A 26,311-nucleotide genomic window follows, 5' to 3' on the forward strand; every position below is an offset into this window, starting at 1 on the left:
ATGAATTTCAATAAGAAAGTGTTTAATTTACGTCACCGACTTAATCGGGACCTTCTAGATTTTGCACGATGGCGAGACGTAAGATGTGAATTCATGCTTATTTTAATATTATTTCAAGACATGATTGGTTTGTGTCAAATAAAAATGAATTTTATTCTAATTCTAAGTAAGTATAATAGCATTAATTTACTTTTATAATAAACATCTTAAACATTATTTAATATGTCTTAATTTCGTCGCGGTCTCTCGCTAACCACGATTGCTAAAAAGCCCACAAAGCGCGGAGGTTTATAATTAAATATAGAAATATATTCCTTAAAGAAATCTTATTTAAATGTACTTGTCTAAAGCAAAGAAGTTTTTTAGTAATACTGATGGGACTATTCTTGCAACAGTCAAAATCACACAGCTCTTTATACAAATCATTATTTGCTGAATCTGGCTATCCTATGTTAGGTGACATACCGTTGCTAAACCGTAAGGTGAGAATTTTAGTGTATTTTACTTAAAGGCTTTGAACTTCCATAAAGAGCAACAATGAGAAAGACAAAGTCAGCATATTCTTTTTAACCTTTAAAATAATTTATAATTGCAATTTTATAATCTATAACTATAACAAAAACATTCTGATGTTCTGTGAGCAGTTTTATTGACTTCTGTGAGGTTATATAGATTATATAATGGATAAGTTGTGAAAAAGACGTTGGAATTACCGAACTATATATATATAGTTCTCAGAAAAACCACTTTATGTCTATGTTGGAATAAATTTGACGATAAAACTCAATACTTTTCCTCATTCCTGGAACATAACATTTTTTTTAATGTTGAATCTGAGTTATCGATGTTTTACGTAATATGTTTACCGCTTCTGTACGTGCGGAATGAAACCATTGTTTATTCATGGATTGTATTTACCTGAATACAAAGAATTATTTACCAGGTAACTTTATAAATATTGGACGTAGTTCAATAAGTATGAAATTGTTTTTGTAGAAAAACCATAGTAGTAGTTGCGTTACAATCTTTAGTATTCAAGCTTCTATATCTGTGTCCTTGATAATTTTTCTTTCAACACATTATTCCATTATTTGCCTGACACGCCACCGAATTTTTAGGTTTAAGATTAGATTGGTTTCTTCCCTGTAAGAATATATAAATTATATGTTTATAAAAATACATTGACGGACAGGAGGGGTTCGAACGCACGACCAGGATTGATTATTGCCTAACGACTAGGCTTATTATACAAAACTCACTGCCGTTAGATGTCTTATACATAGAGCACTATTAATACCTAATATAACATAATTATTATACTCTATTGCAGTATAACATGGAAATGATATCTTAAAATATATCTTATTTCAAATTTTCTTATTAAATAATTTGAGTAATCACGAACAGCCCCGTATATTTATAATTAATAACATTTGCTTTCAACAATATTTTCGATTCACAAACAGAGTAAATCCATGATTAGTTTTCAGATATTCAGAGCCACGCGTGTGACAATCAGGGAGCATCCATACATTGTCAGTATTCGTAGGAAATATGTTCATTATCTCACTGGCTGCTTACTAACAAAAAATTTGGTTGTGACTGTGGCACACCCATTATACCGGTATACACTTATTTTGATTTCAAAGATAAAAACTTTTGATTACAAAGGTACATTGTTCGACTGTACTGTATTTTCATGGATATGAAACGGTGGGTTGATCTTTTAGAATGCATTTGCATACTAGCGAATACGCGTGTTAATATCATAGAGCGATTTTAATACAAAAATTTAAGTAAGACACGACTATCGCTATTTATAAAATCTATGTAATCGTTACACTTACGGGCAACGAAATCGACACAACTTTAAAACTGTGTTAAAGTGTATACAAGCTAGTAATAAACGTATACTTACGAACTTTGCAGTGTGCCCGTAAATGAACTAAACGTAGTCGTTGGAGAGAATTATTCAGACCGTGGTACCACATTATTGACAGTTGTCTTACTCCTCATTCACAAGAACTTTGACCCTTACACTTTAAAAGCGGATATATGTATTTTGCGGTTTTACGAAGATATTGTCATAAGGTATGTTTGTCATATTTATGTATGTCATATAATATTTCAGCCTCATTAGAAGACCAATTTTAATACACAACATGGGAAGGCCTTGCATCGATTACGTTTTAAAATATTTGATTATTAATACCTAATTGTAGAAAAGTAGCCTCGCTAGTTTGAATTTTCTTTATGCATTACTAATATTCATTTAAAATTCTACAGTTTCTTCGCTATAAACAACATGAAAGGTCGGAACAATTTTCCATTTATTATAATAAGTTTAGGCACGAATATGTTGGTACGCAGATTGTACAATATGTTTATGTTTGCATATTTTGCCATTTACAGTGTATGTTAGATATAATTATATAATTAACGATTTAATTTTGAATTATCACATAATTTTATACCGTACCATACCATAAATTACATTATAACATCAATTAATTAATAGAAAAAACAATGTTTCAATAAAATAATTATGGATAGAATTATGTTTTTTCCATGACAGATCATCGTCAAAGACTATCGCTTTAATGCCTCCAATGGATACTCTGACCGGGCAAGCATTTGTAACAGGTTGGGGCCGTTGTGATTTCACGGTATGTACGCTAAGCTAGTCAAACATATGAAAACCGTAACAGGCGGAACTTTAAGTATTTTCTAATTGATTGAGTATGCTGAAAGCTTTGAAGTTAGATGTATTAAAATATTGATTATATTAAAAAAATATAATTTTAAATTGTCTTATAAAATATTTAAATAATAAACTAAGTGTTAGTTGGTTAATTTACACGATGTAACGTTCGGGTTCAAATCGGTAACTCAAGTTCCGGGGGTGGGCATGACCATCAGTCTCCCGTCCATGTATGTTAGCAAGATTTTAATGCTTTAAGAGAAAAGGGATTTTAATTTAAAATATTTAGTTTATATAAATAACGAGGTATGAACTTTATTCATTTGCGAGTGAAACACATTGAAGCCATTTAATTAAGGACCTTAAGTCAATCGGACAAAGTCAATTTATGAGTGATGAAAACTATTGCATTAACACCGGAATAATTTCAATCAACTCGATAAAGTTTACCAGGACGAGTCAACCACAGCAGTTATCTCTATTGATACTGGATCATACATATATAGCTGGTTATTCTTTATATGAACAGAATAGCCAGGATAAATGCGTCACTCAGGTGCACCCCAATGTATATGTCCTTGATGCACCTACACATCCAAGGCACTTTTTCAAACATCGAATTCCTTCCTTAGACAATGAAATTTTGTATATTCGGCCCCAACTATATAAGAAAGAGTAATCGAGCAATTGAACTATTTAAGTTAATGCATATTATTTGTTAGTGTAATATTTAATTGGGTTTTTATTTAGGGCCGAGATCTGTGTTTACCACGGTCATCTGTTTATTTTCCTGAGGAATTGATGGATCCAATGCTGCGGTCTATCTCTTTTGTAATAAGTTCGCCAAATAATGCTTGTGACGTTTACAGACAGGTAAGTTTTGTCTTATTCAATAAATTTTAGTAGGATATATCGTGTATATAATGGAACCCGAGGCGAGTTCCATTTCTATGATGAAATTATAATAGTTATTACCACGGGATGCACAGAAGGCTGGTCAACTAATTAGGACTTAGTTAGGACGCAGAAATATGTCTACACCAGGCCCTAACACGGCAATAACAAACACAAATAAAAAAAAGAAAAGATTTTTATAACTTTGTATTATACATTTGTAAGCTTACGGACATTCTATACCACAAATAACTCCTGTAGAAGATTGCTGGATAATTTTCTTCCAGCATGACAATCACATCCATAGAGGAATGTTATGTGTGGGATATTCAAGAGATGTTAAACCAGTGGCACCATGTTTAGGGGTGCCAGGTGCACCGCTGATACTACGTGGTAAACTGGTTGGCCTCCTGTCTTGGGGACTAGGTTGTGGCTACGCACACGACCTGCCACTAATTTATACCAACATACAGCATTATTTCTCGTAAGATTATTTTCGTAAACTTTTATTGAACGATGAAAGATGTATATTGAACAAGAAATCTTGGTTATTTAAATAGTGATTTAACAATGATGTACATGATGTTTATTTACAAGTTTTGAACCTAATAAAATGTGAATTTGATAAAACGTATGAATCACAACAAAGCTGTGTAGCACAAGATTTAAATATGCTGACAATGCAACAACGCCCATTCGATTTTTAAATCACTTATTTTTTTATTCGCCTTAATTATTTTAACCGCTATTTAATTTTGATTTTCTATATTTAAATTATATTATTCATTTGTTTATACATTTCTTTTTAAAACATTACAGTGTGAATGTTTCAGTGCTAGATTTACAGACCAGATAAAATATATTTGGCATGTTATTCTACGTATGTACCTTTGCAAAAGGAGTCAGTTTCATGCGGTCAGCCAAATTATACTGAAGTTACTGATTCGTCTCTTTGTGTCAAATTGCTGCGATGAGAGGAGGCAAATCAGTTTTACACTTGAAACCTTCTTGTAGCTTCGAAGTGTTTTACAAATGAGTCAAAATAATTTACGTATCACAGAATTATTTTATGTGTAAATACACTAACTTCTTTACTTCACCACACTTACATAATTTTCTCATAAATAGTATAACATTCTGAAGAATCCAAGAGTGTCAGAAAGCTTCTTTAACTCCTTGTCCCGTGTTCTTTTGTGTCATTCGTTAAACTTCTGTTGGGTTATACAACAGGAATAGTACAGGTTTATTAACATAAATTAAATACACTTATTAAACGCCTTCTCTAAACGACTTAGCAATTAGGTGATTACAACACAAAAAAAGATCGTAACTTCAACAAATACCGTTACCCTTCACATTTCTTTCAGGTGGTTTGTTACAAACGTTAAAATTTTAAAAAATATCACCCATCAACACATTAAGGAATTATTCGTGGTAACAAAATCCTATAAACTATCAGTTTGGCTTCAAAGGACAAGAGAAAAACTTATAATGAAGCCAGAAACGCGTTTAAATTTACAACCGCTATCCATTGATACGACACTGTCTAAATTAGAAGGACGACTATATGATGTAAGAGACTTCATAAACAATGGTACATATCGATCAGAAAAAAAGGATATGTATAAGGAAATGAAAGTGAAACACGATATGCCGGCTATACATTTTTTCCTCAATAAACCCCTAAAGACAGAACCTTTTCTAAGCAATGAAAGCCTTTACGATGATATAGATTATGACTACGATTCAGACGTCGAAAATTAATGGAATTAAATGTTATGGATTGAGATTTTATTAGAAAAGGTTAATTGCTACTCGGTTTGTTGCCGGTAAATTGTTAGTGCTCTGTCCGAATCCAGGATTTTAATATAAATATGTATCGATCGTGTCAAGCAAACTTTCAATCATTATAATTTTAAATTTTCATATTTATAGCATTGTAGTGGTGGTCAGTTATTGTCAAAGTTTGTGAATCTTGAATGTACAAACTAAAAGACGAAAACCTAAAACTTTGTTTGTCACTGTTAAAATACTTATTAAAGTTTTGGATTTAGTTTTTAGACGTAAAAAATTGTGACGTTTCTATCAATTTACAAAATAAACTATATAAACTATCATTTAAAAATATTGCAGTTCTGCGTACCATTAGTTATCACTTCCGACCTGATGATGGATTTTTAGTGATATCGAAGTACTAAAATATTTTTAAATGTTACGTGGTCATGTTATGTGAGTTTACCGAAGTATACATTTTATTAAATCAAAATATGTATAAATGTTTTGCTCGAATCAGCGATCCAGGCTACTGCCACTAAATTAAATAAGTCTGTATTTATTAACAATTATCGTGTTTAAGGTGGAAAAAAATTTAATTCAACTTGGCGATAATTGAGGTCAGATAGCTTTTCAATAAGCCAATACTTATTATATGTGCGACGTTCATTGAGAGCCTGCATTCATTTAATCCTTTGTTAGCAAATATTTTATTAAATAATAGCACGTAATATAAAGTCACAAAGTCCTTTTTATATTAACTGTAATTGCATAGTCCGATAAAGTTATGTAAGATAAAAATATTATTTATTTTTTCGTGAAATCGTAGCAAGTTATATTTAAAATAAATATTTAAAGCAAATCTATTCAATAAACAATTCAAACCTGTTGTCTTTATTGAATTGTAATTTTTCAGCGAATCATTTTGGAAAGTAGGACGATATCGAGGGTAGCTTGACAACAACTTAATTTACTTATAAAGCAACTGTATTTACATAATGCATTTATAAAATTGAACAATGTTGTATTTAAAAACAGTACTATTATTTGGGTTCAGAATTCATATATAGGACGTTAAAGCCTTAAGAAGGCCATGTATGGGGTTTTAGCTGATCCTTACATCCAAATTGTTTAAATTTTGAATTAATTTTATTAAATATACTCACAAGCGTCTAAACCTATTGAATGCTTTGTTGTAGAAATCTCGTGTCTAACAAATGATGGTGTTTAATGGTGTTTAGTACATTGTTGATAAATTAATGGATAAATTAAACATACTTTTATGTTGATACTTTATTTGGTTAAATCCATTGGTACAGCTTTTCTACATTACAACATTCTTATACGATTAAATTGCATCTGGAATCGACACACAATATGCTATGTCTGAATTTTTTTTCAAGAATACATTCTAGTCTAGTTAAAGTAGTCTCACATATAATTGATAATTACTTTAAACATAAAAATATTCACGGAGAAAAGATTAAACCTACACACGAAATCATTATATTATTGGGACGTACGTTTTCAGTAATCATATAACATAAGAATGCAAAGATTTAAGGTACACAACCGGTGGCCAAGGTTGTCTAACATAAAACCTAATATTAAATAATACTTACCTAAATAAAATATTCAAAAAGTTACTAACGGAATGTAGGCAATACAGAAGCAAACTAAAAAAACTTTAGGGGAAAGTTATATAATACAATATATGATCAGTACATGCATTTTATGCTCAGACCTTAAAAATTAATAATTATCACTTAAAGTATATAACATAATTTAATTGACTAAAGATTACATATACATTTTTCATAGAAATGAAGTGAATTCATAACTGGAAATAATACTTAGAATTATAGTATCTACTGTGTTACATTAATTATAAGCAGTAGCCACATGAATGATTTGGTTATATACGAATTGATGACAGAGATGAAATTAGAAGTTTTTTCAAGAAGTAAGCGATAATTCAGCTCAGGTGCTTAAAAGTATAGACGTTTCTTCAAGAATAGCTTCAGGACATAGAGTAGCTTGCTTACTAGCTTATCTTTGGTATGATTATCATAATACAACATTTAAACACTACAGCACAATTAATTAAATATGTGCGAAACATTTGGAACTTTGATATATATTAGATATATTTATTTAGAAGCAGCCTGGACGGCGGTAAACACGCATTTCGCTCGTAGCTACAGCAATCCATTCATTCCTGGCGGAGTCGAACCATGTCAAACCCAGCGTATATTTTCCGTTAATGTTAACGTGTTGGCAATGAGAGAACCACCATCCACCTTCGTAGTTTGCAGCGCAGTGAGTGTTGGAGATGTCCCGGTCACGGTCGATGGTTGAGAACTCCATGTGGTTCTGGTATTCGAAAGCATCGCTGGCATTTCCTTTGAAACCGCTCACCTCAAGAACGAAACCTGAATCAGCATCGCCGACGGAGAAATGGTCATACTGAGCGTACCACACGCTTCCGTAGATGTCAGTCATGTCAATTCTCATCGAAGAGCAGTTGTCGGCGGTTATTTCGTGCATTGACTGAAGTCCAAGCCAGAATTCCGAAGAGGCATCACCGAAGCCCTGTACATACTCAGAGAATTGCCTGTTGAACTCTATTGTGCCGTTGTAACGTCGCTGAAGAAGAGTAGTTTGGTTATTGCACCAGGTCTCTACGGGTGATTTACCGGGGTGAATAAGGTAGATCCCGGGAGTACCAGATACATTGGAGCAGTCTTTTGGCAATTGTTTAACTAGATCTTCGTACTCACGCTCCACCGGTTGCAGTTCCTTCACTTCCCCCATCAATTCAGGAAGAGAGACGATCGTGTAGTTGGAATCCACATACGTAGCTTCGGTCTGTAACAAAATGAAGTTTTAATATACGAATATAATACGAGACAATACAGAAAACAATTTATCAAGATTATAAAATTATTAGTATACTCGTGTTAATTAGATATATTTTTATTATGGATTAATTGTAGCATAATTCATGTAAATATAATACATTTATTCTAAGTTATTGATTTTAAATTAGATACACATAATGCTTTGTATTTACTAATATACCTTGAGGATATGATCGTTGAGGCGATAGAAGTGCTGTTTAGCCGTAGTTTTCAGATCTACAATAGATTCGTTCAGTTTGTTCATATCCAGTCGCTCCAACTCGGAACGGTCAATAACGTTACTGACGCTTACAGCAATAGCCTTCACAGTCTGTTTAAGGTTCTCTTGGTTCTCCTTGATGTAGGATGTTGCAGCGTTCAACTATAACAAAGAAATTTGTTTTTCAACTTCGATTTTGAAAGCTAAAAAATGTCGTATAACTAAAACTAATTTCGAATCAGATATATGGCTTCGGCTATTCAAAAGGTCGCCGGACTGAAAATAAATCATGCAAGGTTCCACGAAACTTCCTTTTACCTGAGCAAAACTGATGTCCAACTTTGATATTTCCTTTCTGAATTCTGGTATTGTCTTATCAACTTTATTTTCGATGCTCTCGACGTCTTCTCGCAATTCAAGTAAAGATGCGTGCACTTTATCGAAGTCTGATATTTTCTGTGAGACATTTTTCAGATCCTCTTTGAATACTTTTGATTCCAAATCGTATAATTCCAGTTTGGCCGTGATGAGGTTCCAATTGGGTTCTTCTAAGCGATCGAGTCGGCGTTGAACATCTAGTAATTGATTCTGCAGGGTCTGTTGGTATGAATCGAGCTGATCTTGGGTCCGAGACAATCGCGAAATTTGGGTGTGGACCATTTTGTTATGGCGGAGTTTGTGGTTGCTTGGACCGCGGTAAGACTCAAAAACTTCGTTAGTGCTGCTCTTGTCCATTTCTTCAAGTTGTTTAGCCTTAATCTGTAAGAAAAGGGTAGCATAAGTGACAGTTCTCTTTACTTAATACTAATTAGTAATTATCTACCAATTTAATGAACTCTGATTTGCCGGCGTGTTTTGTATTTATCTTATTAAAACAGGTAAATCTTACTTACTTATTAAAAGACATAATGAAGAATAAAAGTTTTATTAATATGGCGGATAAATAAGTAAAATTTACAAAATAACGTTAAGTAATGTGTGTATTGTTACACACATTGCGACCTTGTAAATAATGTATAATAATATTATCACTCATGCAACGTCCACATTCCCGTTAATAACTTTAAGTCTTAATGATGTAAATTACTTGATAATACAGAAAATAATTTATTTTTATGCAAGTTCTGTATGAGATGAAATAGACTATACGCCGTATCTTTGGACATTTAAAACTAGTTCTTGTCATAACATACTGAACTTTACCTTGACCATATATAGTTATAACGGTAAACATGAACAAATGTCGACTTGAAAAACTTTGTAATTGTGCCAATCGTATGAGTGATAGTTAAAGATTGTACGAAGTGAAATGGCCATCTGCTGTAAATCCTTCACTGTAATTAAGAGAGCCGCCGAACTGGTTATAAACCTATAACCTTGCTGAACCGACGCTTAATTTATAAAACCACTTAACTCTTACCTCTTATATGCTTTATTGCACATGCACATTCCAATGCGCTTATAAATTTATAAATGAATATCACTTGGATTAACGTTGTTCATACAGGTAGGCAATGTGTAATATGTGAGTGATTCCATTAAAAAAAACATAGAGTAATGTTATGATTTCCGAGCCAAGTGTAAAATGATTTTTTTTTTAAATTCAATACCCACGCTGCAAAGGAATTTAATCTACAAATGTCTTGACGTAAGTCAGAAATATACTTTTGTACTTATAAAAGACTGGTGTACTGCTGATTGAATCTGGCTCTTTTATCTCAGCCTTTTAATAAATTTATGAAATGTATTAAATAAAAGCTATGTAAAAAGGATTACTATAAAGTTAACGATTATCTATTTGATAAAATGCACTGGGACTAGTGATACACAGGCTACTTCTAATTAATTTGCGATATTTGTTTCAAAATAAGTGTTGTTTGCCATTATGTATGATGATTTCCTATTTTAGAGGAGTACCGAAAGTTTTTTATACGCCGACTTTTTCTCTCGGCCTACACCCTCTGTGTTCTTTGCCGATGAGTATGGTATGTATGTACGGAATATGGATATAAATTTAATGACTTGGAATAAATTATATCTGTATCACATATTCCATAATAAAAATATTTTATTTTTATTTTGAATAATACCGACTGTGTATTTGATGCAACTATATAAATATGCCTAAAAATGTTTATTACCTTTACAATAGTTAAAAAAAGATATTTTTTAAAATATTTAATACATAATTTTTCAACAGACATTGAACACATTAAGCATGACTTATTTTTTATACACGTTTCATTGTTTATACCCGTTTAAAGTAGGCCTTAAAAGTGCTCGCAACAAGTCACCAGGTGGTTCATCTTGCATCTGTAGAGAATGAGATATAGATCCCTATTTCGAGATACGCAGTGTGGTGTTGTACGGGCAGATGTTTCGTTCAATTAATAGAAGTACAATTTATTAACATAGAATAAAACGAGATCATGGCCGGTATTTTAACGTGAAAACTTATATAAGTATCAATAACTTATAATAAAGTATAAAATATATAAAGAAATTTCTTGATATAAATTTTCTTGGGCCAAAAGGATGCTAAAGTAAAACAAAACATTTTTTTATAAATTTAAATATTATATATTGTATTGCTGCTATGTATATGTGATATATTTACTAAATCCATTAATGTAGTTAATAATTAAAGCAAAGGACGTTCACGAAACATTTACCTATTAAACGTAGCATTTCTCTTATTCAAATTACGTTAGCATTTAAATCACAATAATCAGCCAGAGAAAGATCGGCAGACTGATTTGTCGGGATTATATCCGTTCTTATTATAGGGAATTCATTCGAGAATATGTTTTAACTTATTTTTAAGAGAACTACGGAAACTGGACCTGTTCTGCACGGTCATTTACGTTGTTTACCTACAGCTGTTGCCTATTTTTGTTACAAATTCTATGACGTATACTATTCATAAAAAATGTTACGTGTTTTATATTTTCAACAAGTTTCTTAAAATTTTAATGTTACAAACGCGACCTAACAATTCAACTTTACAGCTATAATAAATTTTGAAACAAAAAATATAATTTGTTAATTCGATCCAAAACCTGTATCTGTATGTGAATTGTGAAGAAATATTCGAAGAAAATCAGTAATCTTACACCTGCCGTCGGGGACCAACCACGAACACGCGCGATTTCTTTTTATGATAATTCTTACTATCAATTACATAAACCCCTTTCGCAATATAATTAAAGTTTGAAAATTGGTATTAATTTTTTTTACTATAGAGAATCTAAAAGCCTTGATGGACTCATAAGATAAATATTCTTAAATACTCTCTAATTTCTTTTAAGTATTACGACGAAGAAAATTCTCATGTGCATAAATTATAATAAATTGAGTAGAATATTGAAACAATTAAAAAAAATAGTAATGTTATTCTATTTAGTTACATAATATGGTTTGAATCCAGACAAAAAAATACCGCGTTTCTATTTTTAAATATTTTCGATTATCAAAATCTCCCGGTAGTAACAAGTCGTCAAAAAATGTAAACAGGTGCTTTTAAATATTTAACACGACGCATATGGTTAGTGGGAATTTGCCTGGTTCGTGTGACGTTAAAATCGAATCGCGAACTTAAATGCATTAGTTCCAGGCATTGATTTTCGTGTAAATTGTCTCTCTCGGCGGGTGGTCATTTTTTGCTGATACAACGAAATACATGTATCCCACAGATATTACGTAAAAGTTTATTTTGCAAGGTGTACATGCTATTTGACGCTACTGCGGAAGCGCAGCGTTGAAAAGTTAAACAATGGAAACAAATAAATAAAGAAAAAAATACCATTCCACGAAAAAGAACCACTACATGGACTTAATATGCCACCAATAATTCCAATTATATTCAATTTGAGATTGTTAGACTAAAAAATCAATTCAACTATTTCGTCTTAACATTATCTAAAGTAAGGACTTTTTTCTTAAAACCGTTGCTGGGAATATAATAATCTAATAGAAACGTTATAAAGTATAAAGGTTTTAAAATAATTATTTGATAAAAAATAACATGAAACGTATACAAATTATTGGCAGATTCTCTTCAATGTACACGGGATTTGGTTTGTTTGTCGTTTTATGCCGCTTTTGTGAAGGTTTTGAATGGAACTTCCGTGTGTTAGCGAACCGCAAGGCACCGTTTTGATGGCATGTTTTTCTCAATAGCCTCAATTACTAATAAAAACATTTTTGTGATCATTCTTAAGGACATTTAAAACTCTTTCAGTTGCAGGTAAAAATTATAGCAAAGGAATGTGTTGTTATAGAAATGTAAAACTAAATTTTATTTAACGCAATATTCATTTATTTATTACATTATTTGTTCCTTTGAATTGTATTATAATGATACGTTCTTTGTCGTCAGAAACCCAACTTCGGTTTTTGGAATTCTTAATATTTTATATAATAATTCGTTTAATTATCACATGAATCGTGTCTCAATGTTTTCATAATATATCAAACCATTCAAATATGCCTTGCTCCTCTGATTGTAGTCGATGGGGCAGGGGTTTTTATAGAAGATAGTAATTAGTTGCGTAAGGCATGAGGTCGGTTGCCAACGGTCGCAGTCACAGACCGTAAACTACCAACACCTGTTTCCCACCGGTACGATGTAAACTTATTACTACAATAAATCAATTTCATCAATATTCCAACGACGTATAACCGTCGAAGTATATCACGTGAAACATCAAAATACTGCATCCATATTAATGCACAATTTACATTTACCTAAGAAATTAAATTCCCTGAATGGCTCCGATTGTAAATACGTCCGTTGAAAATTTATCATGAATGGTGCTGCAATACGCTTTTGTACTCAGATTTTGTCGTGAAAAGAAAAACGTGGGAATAAAACTCTTATAAACAATTAATGTTTAAGGATTTCTTATACCGAGCAATCTTCGAGTTTATTAAGTTCATAAATATTTTAATATTGGAGGATCGATAGTAGTTTATATCGTTTTGCGTTAGAGGTTATTATAATCTTAATTTTATTTGAGTATATTTAATGTGAAACCTTTCTTACCTCCTTTGAGAGTTTTCCAACGTGAGCCCTTAGTTGGGCGACCATGGCCCTCAATTGTTGGTTTTCATGTTTTAATAAACCAACTTCATTGTCTAACTTGTCAATTCTAGTCTCCTGGGTTCGCGTGAATTGTACTAAATCAGTGGTTTCAGTCAGCGCTTGTTTTAACTGCGAAAATTGTAATGAAAATATACAAAAGTTCACAAAACATGTATTTGTATAGATTTTTAAAATGGTAAATCCAAACATATCTATCACACATTCACTTGATTATAAAAAAAAATATTTCAAAAAGTGACGCTTTGTTTGCCATCGAATGCACATATTGTTGACATGGACATATTTTGTACAATCATTTTATATTCTGAATATTCAGGGCAATAAAGTACGTACGTGTAAACAATTGAAAATAACAAATAATTTCTGTTTCGAAAATATCTCGTTGTTTTTGGATAAATTTACAGTTTAATTAAATTTTCATGATAAAGGCCAGCAACGCAATTGCGAGTCTTCTGTCAATGTGAGTGTTCATGGGCGGCGTTATCACTTAATATCAGGTGAGCTTCCTGTTCGTTTGCCTGAACATATAAAGAAATGATACGAGCGAAAAGATAATTTCTCATGCTTTCGTCTCTTTCCGTCAAAAAGTATTTTCGATATGATGAAAAGAGATAAACGAGTACTTTAAATTAAATGGATGATTAACTTTTATGATTAAGCAAGATTCTGAATGGTAAAGCAATTTTCCTCACCTCATTACGTATAACATGAAGATGCCTAAGAAGTGTAGAACTATTGATGCTGTTGCTTAGTTCATGCATCTCCATTCGAAGCTCGTTCATAGAAGTCTGTGCCCACTGCAAAGTCACTTGAGAATTTTGGTCTTGGTTGTTGGTCGGAGCTGCCTGGTTTTGCCTGAGAATTAAAAAAAATATTAAAATCTTATAGATAGAAGGAATTGTATATGTAGCAAATTACTCACTTAAACTCTAACTGTAAAATCTACTAAGGTTTTCGGTATTAGAAACGTCTGCCATAATAACATATTTTTACAACTAAATTTTGTAAATTTAATCAAATATTTGAAACTATAATTTCTTGAAAGCCTCAAAACGTTTATGAGCTTCACTTGAAACGAGTTCACAGTTCAAAATATATTGCGCTTTTTATCACAAGCCTTATTATTCTATAGCTTCCAAGTTAAAAGTAGTTAATACGTGCCTTTAGTTTCACATTATGTACAGAAACGTATACGGATACAGAGTTACCTAACCATAAACAATTTCTTCAATTTACTTGAACCTATGGAAAACGATGTTAACTAGATGTAGGTAATTCAATCAAACGGCATCCCTGGTCTGGTCATCGAGTCACGTATCATGCAGTTCAGTGCAACAAAATTTAATTTCCAAGTAAATCGCTTTTATCCGTCACGTACGCCTTATTGCAACTGGCTTTTGAACTTTGTATTCAGTAAAACATGTAATGCACCAATGAACTCGATAGTTTTAATATTTACATACCCAAAGTTCTTGTAGGGGTACATCGTAAGTGATATATATCTGTATGTATGAATTACCCAAGTATATGCAGTCTGTGAAAAAAAGTTGATTCATTCGAAACTATTTTATTAATTGAATGTCTTATTAATTGTAAAATTATGATTTTTATAAATATTGTTGCAACAGTAAACTTTATTTGGGCATACTGTACACCTAAATTTACTAGTTCCTGACCACATACGAGGGGTAATTGCAACGAGTCGCATAATTTCTCAAATTACGACTGGAATTCTCAATATAATATGGCATAATACCACATTGGGGCAAACGTTGTTTGGTGATTAGACATTCGATCGACATAATTCTGAAATCTGACAAACAACGATTATTTCACTGGAAATCGAACCTTCATCATATGTGTTAAGGACTAAGCAAGCGTTCCAAGCATGGTTCGATCGTTTAGCTAGTTTATTAGTTTGTAAGTTTGAAATATTATAACAGTATACCGCAGTTCCGATTACATTCCAACATATGTATGTAGGAATGTATTACATACATATGTAGCCACCCTAACGGAACAGGATATAGTGTTATGCAAGAACGCTTCTCCGAGACCGTGTCTCCTGCGCACCCTTGCACAGAATACAGTCCGTTACGCATTTGTTATTAAATACCTCAGCTAATCAATATCGTATATAATTATTTCCCTGAACGCATGACGAAACATTAACAGACCATTTTGGACGGTAGAAATAGTTATAAGGATCAAAATCAATGATAATACAACACGAAAGCTCTTTTAATTAAGGAAGTGATAAAAGGAAGAAATCGAGGTCATTAAGGTAAGAATTGTTAAAGTGCTCTTTTTGTACAAATTTATCTATGCTAGGACTAGTTATAAAAATAAAACTAATTAAAGTTTTAGAAATATTTTCATGTTTCGTAATACTAATCAATCGTTATTATTGTACAATTTTTGTTTTATATTTGTTGATTGAAGTTCGAATTTAACGTAAACAATATATTGAGTATTTGCGAGTTTGCACTCGGGATAATTAAACCGACCTTTCATTAAATAAATTCGAGGCAGGGCAACGCAATTATTTTATGCGCCTGTAAGAGTATTTAATTAAGTTGCTTTTGTTATTTTAAAATTTCTATCGAAACTTTTTATTTTTTCATGCAACGAATTACTGACCGATTAGGCGATATCTGTGGATATTTCAACTCTTTTTACTATTAACCAAGTAAAATAAATAAGATATGTTATCGCGAGCATTTTAATCTAATCAAAATCCGAGCCTCAATTCCGAAAATGAAGTATATTTGAACTTTTTAATTCGATTGATGCATATACCTTAAATTGTACGTAAATAGTAAATGTCTTGTAAATAATTTTACTATTTATGGCTCTAACTTGTTTATTACCAAATAAAAAAATATTTAACCATTTAGAAACTATTTATAAACGTTTAAAAAAAGGTACATCTCTTTTTTTACATTACAGTAATAGTTTTTTTAATAAAACGGTACAAAATGATTAGTTCCGAACTAAGGTTATATCACGTTAAGCTTTTAGTTTCAAATTAGTTCGGATTCAGCCACGCGGTGAATACGCTATTTGCAAGCCTTTCAGATCTTGTCAAACACACTATCCACTGAAAATGTCAATAGTCATTTCAAATTAAACTGAAACAAAATGCATAATGGAAAATGTGGTACAGTTGTAATAAAGAATATAGAATTAATGCTTGCTATGCTATGCTATGCTATTTAAAGAGTTACGATTTCATTAATGATACTTCATAGCGGACCCGTTTAGAATATAGAACAGTTATCTCTTTGAACATGTTTAAAAAAAAACAATACTTGATTATACGAAAAAATCACCTGTGCAGCAATAACCGCGTCTAATCGCGTTTTATTTTAAATTCAAATAATTTCGCAAGTCCGCTTTCTTTGGCTAAGGCATTGTACTAATGTAAGAAATATTTTATACCTTTCTAGATTGCCTTAAAGCGTGGTTTTGTTGTTTAATGTAACGTAAGATTGAATAAATCGTAGAAAAAACTTAGTCCTAAGCACCTTGAATTTTGTAAGAGCAGATGTGAATACCATATGCAGCAGATGAGGGCATTAGAAAAAAATAATTGACCCTTACATCACGCTCACGTCAACTAAACAAAAATTCAATGCTACGTATACATAAGGTTGAAAATGGCTTGGAACAAACCCTAGCTTACCTTTTATAAATAATTTAACTTTATTCATGCTCTACATTTCGAAATTTGATATATCAGATCGTTAGATGATAAGGTTGAAAGTTCCGTGGCTGCCACGTGGCGAAACAAAAAATTCTAATCTAACCAAATGTTGGATAGAACTTTGCACCTGCTGTTTCTATTAGAAATTTGTTTAGAAATTTTTTAATTGGGCTCTTCTGACCGTTGAATGATAAAAACTTAAATTTAAGGGTCTGGTAAAATGGCGGCTGCATAATTTCGAAATTCAGTTGTTTTAATAATATCTAATTCTTCATATGATAACTAGTTTACGAAGTATTGATCATTTCATACCATTTCTTATATTTTTATTCTACTCTGATACTTACACTCTATTCTAAGGATCTTATTCTCGTCAATGTAATATCATATATACAATTATTTTTTAACACCAAAAAAAGAGTCTTTTCCGCGCACACGCCGCCGACCGGATGTGTGTTCATAGCATAATATTACTTCCTCTAGGGATATAAATAAACATCCCATTACAGCCAGATGTTCCCCCCAGCGAGGAGTTTTTTGGGAGTATTTTACAAAATACGTCCCGACCGTCACCGGTTTTATTGAATGGACAATTTATAGACAATTCGCATGTAAGCGGTGATGACCTAGCACTGAATCAATTTTTTAATATAAGGACAAGGACAAATCCTATTAGATTGACGTTTTTGACATTGTAATAAGAAAGAAAGGTTAAAAAGTCGATGGGTTAACATAAATAGTTAACTTAAAAGGAAAAATATTTAATTTCTTCTATACTAAAATCTATTTTACGCTTCAAACAAATAAAGCCTACATCTACAAAACGATTTTATTTATTTTAAACGTCGGTGCCATTAAACTGAGAATAACACAACTAAATAAAAAGAGAACTGATAGGAGCAAGCACACCTGGCGTATGAATGGCAAGAATGTTAATCTAGGTTTATCGATAACCACTTTTAAGTATTATTTCTTGTCTTTTTTATCTTTACCGAAATAATGATATTTTACATTTATGAAATTGAAGTAAATATAAAACTAGCAGTCTAACTATATAATAATAGTCTAACGATATAAAATATATTTCCTTTAAATTCACCATCCGTTATAAACATCTTATTAATATTACACTGTCTTTTCGAAATATTCGAAATCAAATACATTTCTGCTACGTCGCTCTGATAAAAACGTCCTTTTGAAGCAATAAGATCTCTCAAAGTAGTTTTGTCTTATTTTTAAATGTCTGCAACGAGTGCTTCAAATATTGGACTAAAATAAGCTACATAAATATTGAATGAATGGAAATTGGTAGGATATTCGCTCGTCGCGATTTCAAAGCGGACTTAATAGCGTATTGGTGCGAGGCGCGAGCGTACATTGATATTATATATGTATATGCCGCTATGTATCCACAATATCAAAGATAATAAGATAAGCAAAACAACCACAAATATTATCATATTTCGGTGCGATGTTGTTTAGTGTCCTATAATTCCACAATGGAACATATACGTTTGTGATCAGCGCTGGAAAATGATCGCTGTGTAACTCAATGACCTGCAATTCATCACCAACAGAGGCTTATTACTTAACGATATTAATCGTACACAAAATTTCATTTGTGAAATTGGAGAAAGTTCGAATTTGTTAAAAAATTTCCCAGGGCGCAAAAGCACCGTAACTCCCAGAGGAGGGCTAAGGAATATCGCGCTGATCTAATGCCCTGGTTCGCGACGAGGGCCTCTTATCACCAGTCTCGAAACACCACTTTCACTTAACAAAGTTTTGTATTACGACACGCCTTGTGCAACTTCATCTTGCTATGACTTGGAAAACCCTCTAGAGCATTTATATTTAAACTTTTCCTACCCTTTTATTTTTATTTCGACTCCATTTCTATACACAGCTAAAGAGCCAGAATATCGCGTTACATAGATTTTAAAAAAATATATATGAGCTAGTCATTATATGAGTAAGGAAAATGTGTGCATAAATAAAACAGTGAGAGTATTAGAATTAATCAAGTTGGTTGGTTATGGTCGGATAATATCATACGTTTGAATAATAATATTCACCATTGATATATAAATTTTACAAACAAGGAAAAGCTTTTGCTTGGTTGACATTATGCTTTCAGCTTTGGCAATCTGTTTAATTAAAATGTATTTCCAGCTCCGTCTCAATACTATTACTACAAATGAAATTGAATAATAAAATATATTATTTATATGTGCGGACTTTTTTTATGCTTCGATTCGATAGTTATTTTTAACCGTTCAGTCAAGTCAAGATGAAATAAAACAATTAGCTCTTTGAACGTAGGTTAAGTTATGAGATTAGAAGTAAGGTAAGTTTATGAAATACCTCTCAAAGTAAGAAATAAAAACTCATTAGAAAAGCCTCTATGCTTGGACATTGCAAGTAAATTTAATCATGAGCGCAGGTGCAGTAGTTAGCGTGTTTAATATAAATATTGTTACGGTGACATCGCTTCGTATGTGCTATATTGCTATGTTTATTACAAAATGTTAAAATCTATAAATGATTAAAAACCAGCAGGTGTTGTTTTTTAATTGAAAGTGCATGTAGATTATGCAAATTACTAAGAACCAAAGTTCCGTACGGCCGGTATTGAATTGGAAATTTTTATAACTGCTAAATTATGAATAATTATGATTTCCAATAATTTAGGGAGACCTTTGGCCTCAACAAACAGGGTTACATCACTTTAGGACAGATTTTTAAAACAGATTTAGTCGAATGGTTTTCCAAAGGTAAAGGCATATTTTTAGTAAGTCTTCCGTGTGAAAAAATATCAGTGTATACATATGTGGATTTGTGATAAAAGAGCTGAAATAAAAACTCCGACGCAAGGAAAGTAGATAGATAGCTACGAAGTTTAAAGAGACAATAATTATAGTAAAGGCCAAATGATCTGATATATAATAGTTCTCCTAACTTTTAAGCGTTTAGATGTCAAATCAAAACGTTGCGCTTGAATAACTGATGATACATATCAATATCAAAAATGTAAACTGGAATATAGAAATGTCTTTAAGAAGTCGCAGATGCAATTGGCCGTCGCAATGACACAACAAAATATAAACTCCATTATACTTTATATAAAGTTCAAATAAAAATTAGTTTTTATCGTTTTATGAAAAAAAAAATCAAATTGACGATAAAATTATAATATTCTTTAACTATTTTCTGGAGCACTTGATAAAATTATAAAATATATTTGGTAAATCGCATGTGACAAATAAAAATTCAATAATGTCGGACTTACTTCAATACGTCAATTTCTTGTTTTAATCGGGTGACATCGGACAAATGCATGGTTTTCAGGATCTCAATCTGCTCAGCCATCGCCTGAAGCTCCTTTTTAATTTGGAGTTCGGCTCCATTCGCAGTCCATAAACATAATAAAACAACACAAAAGTTCAAGCACTTCATCGCGGTAAGTTACTTCGGCGCGGTGGTTAATTCAGAGGCGTACGTCCACCTCGGGCCACTCTCGCTACACGAATGCTCCGCGGCACCACCACAGCCTTTATTATACACTTGGGGGCTGCGTTTGAAGCGCAGATGCGTTCAACAGTTGTTGAAGCCTGAAGCGGCGAAGCCTTCATATGCACCAATCACAACCTTATTGACGCTTCGACTTGTGATTCGTATCGGAGACGTTATTATTTAAATACGTCAATTGCGTCGCCCGCATTATGTGCAAATGTATATTTATGTTATACGGGAATAACGTTACCTTAAGCTCCATATATCAGGAATGCACGTAGAAATATGCAATAGGGAAATAAACTGTGACGTACTGTGTATAATAAATACTACTACAAACTTGTGGCATCGAAGAACCGCTATATATAATTTGCATTAACATCTTCAAAGCATTATTAGCATTTGTACACGAATGTGTAGAATTTCGTTTTACAGCAATCAATAATATTAAATTGAAGAAATAACAAACGCTGATTACTCAATGTTTAAACAAATAGAGACAGAACAAATTTAGCTTAGTGGGCCGAACGAGCCCACTTTTTCAGGTAATCCTGGTAAAAACTTATCCTGGGAAACGGGAAACTTATCCATACTAACTGGATACAATATACACTTTAAAGTCCAATTATCGGTTTTCAGCAAATAAAAGCTCAGCTATCAACAAGCGATTACTGTAATCCATGCGTGTAGTGGTATAATCAGATATTGTTATACTATATGTATGCCCGTTTGACCCTGTTTTATAAAAAAAAATATGTATAATAACTGGTAGTGTTGGCCTAGTTGGCTTCAGTGTGCGACCCTCATCCCTGAGTTCGAAGGTTCTATCCCAGACCGTGCACCAATGAAAATATCTTGAGGAAACCGGCTTGCCTTGCTTGGCTAGGCTAGGCTAAAACAAAGGCTTGTGCTAGGCACAGGAAACTGACCATCTACTTGCCTATTATATTGATTAATGACCATGACACAGATACAGAATACTGAGGTCCAGACCCAAAAGCGCCACTGATTTTTTATATAAAACATATGCATTCAACCGATGTAGAGTAGTAATAAACAAGTATCGTGATACTATTAAATGGCAACTATATATTTTATTACTGATAAATAAATAAAAAGTAAAGCCCTCATTTGTCTCTTTTGTCAATACGTGTTTACAGTTTGCGGTGAGAATGATAAACGAAACACGCAAGACGGAATATTGCGTTCGTTTGTGATTGTTAAACACGCTCAATAAAAAATTTACTAAATACTTTGAATTTTGCGCCGTAACCCAATGCCGTGAAACCAATAAAGACTGGATCACCAGAACCTACATGTAAAAACCAATTATATGACATGTGGCGATTTTTTGTAACTATTAAAATTATCTAGATTATTTTTTATGCTAGCATATTGTGTACACCAAGGCTGAGGCCTTATTGCATGTGCCAATAAATTTTTGTGCATGTTTGTCTTTTATATTTTTGAGCGACTTTGTCTTGCTTAAGTGCCAATTAGGGTTTTCCTGAGATTCTAAATCATCGGATTATACGTACCTTCTGTGCATTACTAAAAGTGAGTCCAATCAATGAAGAAAATTATGAAATTGCAAGTTGTGTTGTACACAGATTCAAGAGGCAAGATTAATTATTTAAGATATTATTGTTGTGTCTAGACTTGTAAGCTTTACTTCCCACGTAACAGCCAATAAGTACAAATAATCAGAAAATAATTAAAGAATACATTTCTATATTAATACAATAACATAAAAATATATTCGTTTTTTTATACAAACTAAAACACTAGTGCAGTGGTGGTACAATATAAGGCTACGTCAATAAACGTCAAACTTAAAGTTTCAAGACCGGCTAGACATTTTTTTCTATTTTAAGTTTGACATTTTTGTCAGCGTTCGAGACGAGGTTGTGTATTGAGTAAATTAGAATATGGACTATAATGTAAGTATTGATAGGTGTAGAATATTTGACATTTCCCTAGTCAATAACCACGACTCCCCACATACGTCAAGCCTTATAAGTTAAACATAATTCTCAAATTATTGGGTCTGACATCATGTAAAATTCTTACTCCGCTAGCGTAGCGTAGCTATCAGACATAATGTGCCTTGGCATGCGAAATTACTGCGTGTAAAATAATTTTAAAAAGAATCAAAGTATTAAAAAATGCACAATTCAAACAAAATCGCAATACCCCAATTACATAGGAATTATTAAGGCTGAGATTACTTAGCATTTGGCATAACAAAATCATGGTATTTTAAAGCTTTTAGTTAGCTGGATAAAAAGCTTTTTCTTACAACGACAAATTTCTTTTAAGAGACTCCATGTCGCCGTGTCGTTTAGAGCAGGCCATGTCCTCTAAAAAAAGACCATACTTTGATGTCTAAATGGTCTGAGGTCTGGGCTAGGTTGAGGTGCAGAAGTGAAAAAGTGTATTGCTTTGAGGTTTGACAACATGATCCAAGACTGTATCTTGATACACTTTGGCTGAAGTTGTCACTCCTTTTTCACAAAAATGTTTTTTTGGGACTCCTTGATAAGACACACCCCACCAAACCATCACTGATGCCGGGTGATGACCGTTGTACCTTTCCGACCACTTGAGCAGCTTGTTTAGAACTGTGAGCGTACATTTTATCATTTGACTTATTGTAGTATTCTTCAATCGTGAAAATTTTTTCATCGGTAAAGAGGATATTTCTGTGTTTTTCATCTGCGTTTCGCGACAGAAGTCGTTGTGATCGATCCACTCTCTTTAATTGTAAAGATTGGTTTAGGGCACGTCCTGTATATCGACGATAAGCATCGAGCTTCAAGTCATGTTTTATAATACGCGACAGAGTCCTAGCGGTCTTCCTTTCCCGCGATAAGATTCTTTGCTGCCTAATGGGGTTTCGACGAATTCTGGCTTTACCAGCTTTGTAGTTCCAACAGCAAGCGGCCACCCCAATCGTTGATATTAAGCTTTTGAAGTTTCTGGAATATGACTGACTCCATACACACTTTGTGCAAGGCAATGATTTTCAGTAGTATTTTCTTTAACACCCCATTCGATGCTGAATACGAAGAAATATTTGAAATTGTGCAAAATCGAAAGGAGTTTTTAAAATAATATACGTGTTCCAAATTCAAAATAATTAAAAAGTAGAAAATCAAAGTTTTATTTTTAGTATGTAACAGTATTTATAGCAAGACTTATATAGAGAGTTATTATTACTTTTAAATTTCCTGAAATGAATTGAACTTTCCACATTAAAAGTATACACACGTCGCGATACGTAGGTTTGTTATCATTTAAATAAGGTACTATATAATCAATTATATAACGAATGAATAAATCAGTGAGGAATTTAAATATTTATACGTCGCGAGAAGTTTGAACAAATATATAATATCAGACTGTATTATTGTAACTGACGGTTCTTACCGTTACCAATTTTCATTTAAAACTAGACTTACTAGACTACCTTAGTCCACAGATTATAATACGTTTTTACGTAAATATAGATTAAGATGGTGTCTGTGACATATACAGATTAAAAGTAATATGTTTTTTACTCCACTGGCGCAGGCTACATACTAAGTTGTGGACGCAGTCGGCAGAGAGCCTCCGAGACTATAGACACCGCCGATGAACAGTCTGCGTTGCTTGCCATTGATAATCGGCCACATAAATCACATCTATTTTAAAGTAAAAAATCAAATGATAAAAACTTTATATTCTTTATTATATTAAAAAAGCTTTTATGTATTAAGTCATCTTTATATAGGCTCTCAAAATCACCAAGGTCATGTCATTAAAAAGCCCCATGTGTTCCAATTTTGAAATAAAAAACGTTGTTCCTAGTGACATATTTTCGTTATCCTATGCATTTACATTTCAACTAGTCCGGCTTCATTAAAAACTAAAAGGAGAGCTGTTTAAAATTCGTTAACCTAGTTGATATTCAGATGGAAAGGGAGTATGCCTGAAAGCTTCACATCGCAAGGGCACTTTCGTGATGAGTTGCATGTAGGTTCTTTGTGCTACATCCAATAAACTCCACTGTCATCGCGCGTCGCATTACTTTTTTTACCAGTAAACAAAAGCATAATGAATTGCGCGTCATAAAGTATAATATGACATAATCTAAAGAATTATACTATTCTTATCTCTGTTGCGCGTTCTTTATACTTGCTTCTGGTGTGAAGGAAACATCGCATATCTTAAAACTCAAAAATATACGATATTTGACAGGCACACAAGGCTTGTCCATAAAATACATGTCGCTGAAATGGATGTAACCTACGACCAAGACCCCCTTATAAGCTTAGAGCGCCACGCTCGTTTTTGAAGATAAAACTCAAATTATGAAAAAAAAATCGCTGAGCAAAAACCATTTAAAACTATTGTGTACTTCTTAATGATCCCATTTTAGTTTTAAACTACCAGTAAAATATTTTGTATAATCGTAAAATGGTATAAAGTATAAACATATAATTTACACTGTAGAACTGCTATTATATTGAAAGTATGTTAAGTATAACTTTTTAGATATCTTTGATTGGTAATCATTGAATAGAAAAAATAAATCAGTACAAAAGACTTCAATCGAAAAATTTTGTTGATAAATTAAGATCACGTCAAATCATCACAAAATCTAGGAGATGGAAAACTGTCTGCTAGTTACAATAGCACCACAAGGGCTTAAAGATTAGATTAGAATCTAGGTTAACTAGATCAATTGCTACTTATGCTTATCCCACAGTTTAATCTTCAGAGCGATGATACGACATATAAGTTTAACACTATGAACAAATTAAACTTGCGACATATGAAACTTAATCAATTTCGCTCAATATTTCAGATTAAGATGGTGAGGTCTCTAAATTAAAACATAGTAAATAATGATTGTGATCATTTGTATTGTAAATAGTGCAGTTTTCAGATATTAGAAATCACCGAACTCATAAGTCTATATAACTATATGATAATAAACTTATCATAAAAATCTAATGATGTTACAGCACTTAATCCGCCTAAGACGACGTACACCTTCGTGTTATGTTTTTACAGTTTAATGTATAGTTTTTTTAATTCTAGCACTCAACACACCATGCTGCGGTTAATTCAATAGAGCTGAAAAGATATTCGATTTAACAAGACAATGCTAAATCAATTTTCAAAAGGCCCATTTTCGCCTTACTATAATACGCACGTTTCGCTAAATGAAAACTCCACTGAAATTCAATATTTTTCGCGAATGACGGCAATATGTTTTCGTTCTAGCTTGCATATTGAAGAAAGAACGTTCACAAACAGACATGGTGGAGAAAAACAAAAAAAAATATACTCATAATATTTTATGCGGTAATCAAACAATTTGTTTAAATACACAGTCAAACCTCAAATCTAAATTTCAAAAACTCCGAATACTAAAATAATTATAAAGCCTTTGTGGATAAAATTTCAGTAAAAATACATATTCGTGCACACATTTGACACTCAAGTCGAGAAG

The 26,311-nt window shown here is 32.4% G+C and overlaps 2 protein-coding genes across 3 annotated transcripts; one reads left to right on the top strand and one right to left on the bottom strand.

The window, feature by feature from the left end:
* Positions 1–70: 70 nt before the first annotated feature.
* Positions 71–6,699, top strand: LOC123718892 (trypsin beta-like). Of its 2 annotated transcripts, none has more exons than XR_006755069.1 (8): positions 71–166; positions 367–482; positions 1,484–1,624; positions 1,930–2,091; positions 2,576–2,666; positions 3,452–3,574; positions 3,883–4,079; positions 4,963–6,699. XR_006755069.1 is itself a non-coding variant. In XM_045675855.1 (8 exons), the coding sequence occupies exons 1-8, from the start codon at positions 94–96 to the stop codon at positions 5,357–5,359; spliced, it is 1,293 nt and encodes a 430-aa protein (XP_045531811.1). In that variant the 5' UTR covers positions 77–93; the 3' UTR covers positions 5,360–6,699. The 2 variants fall into 2 exon arrangements, 1 of the variants encoding a protein (XP_045531811.1); XM_045675855.1 differs by having other exon boundaries at positions 77–166; positions 1,491–1,624.
* Positions 6,666–20,812, bottom strand: LOC123718891 (protein scabrous). The gene is made up of 6 exons (XM_045675854.1): positions 20,588–20,812; positions 14,285–14,447; positions 13,533–13,700; positions 8,807–9,247; positions 8,450–8,650; positions 6,666–8,236 (listed from the first exon to the last, which is right to left on the bottom strand). The coding sequence occupies exons 1-6, from the start codon at positions 20,752–20,754 to the stop codon at positions 7,523–7,525; spliced, it is 1,854 nt and encodes a 617-aa protein (XP_045531810.1). The 5' UTR covers positions 20,755–20,812; the 3' UTR covers positions 6,666–7,522.
* Between the last annotated feature and the right edge of the window lie 5,499 nt (positions 20,813–26,311).

Source organism: Pieris brassicae, chromosome Z, assembly GCF_905147105.1.
Source record: "Pieris brassicae chromosome Z, ilPieBrab1.1, whole genome shotgun sequence".
NCBI lineage: Eukaryota > Metazoa > Arthropoda > Insecta > Lepidoptera > Pieridae > Pieris > Pieris brassicae.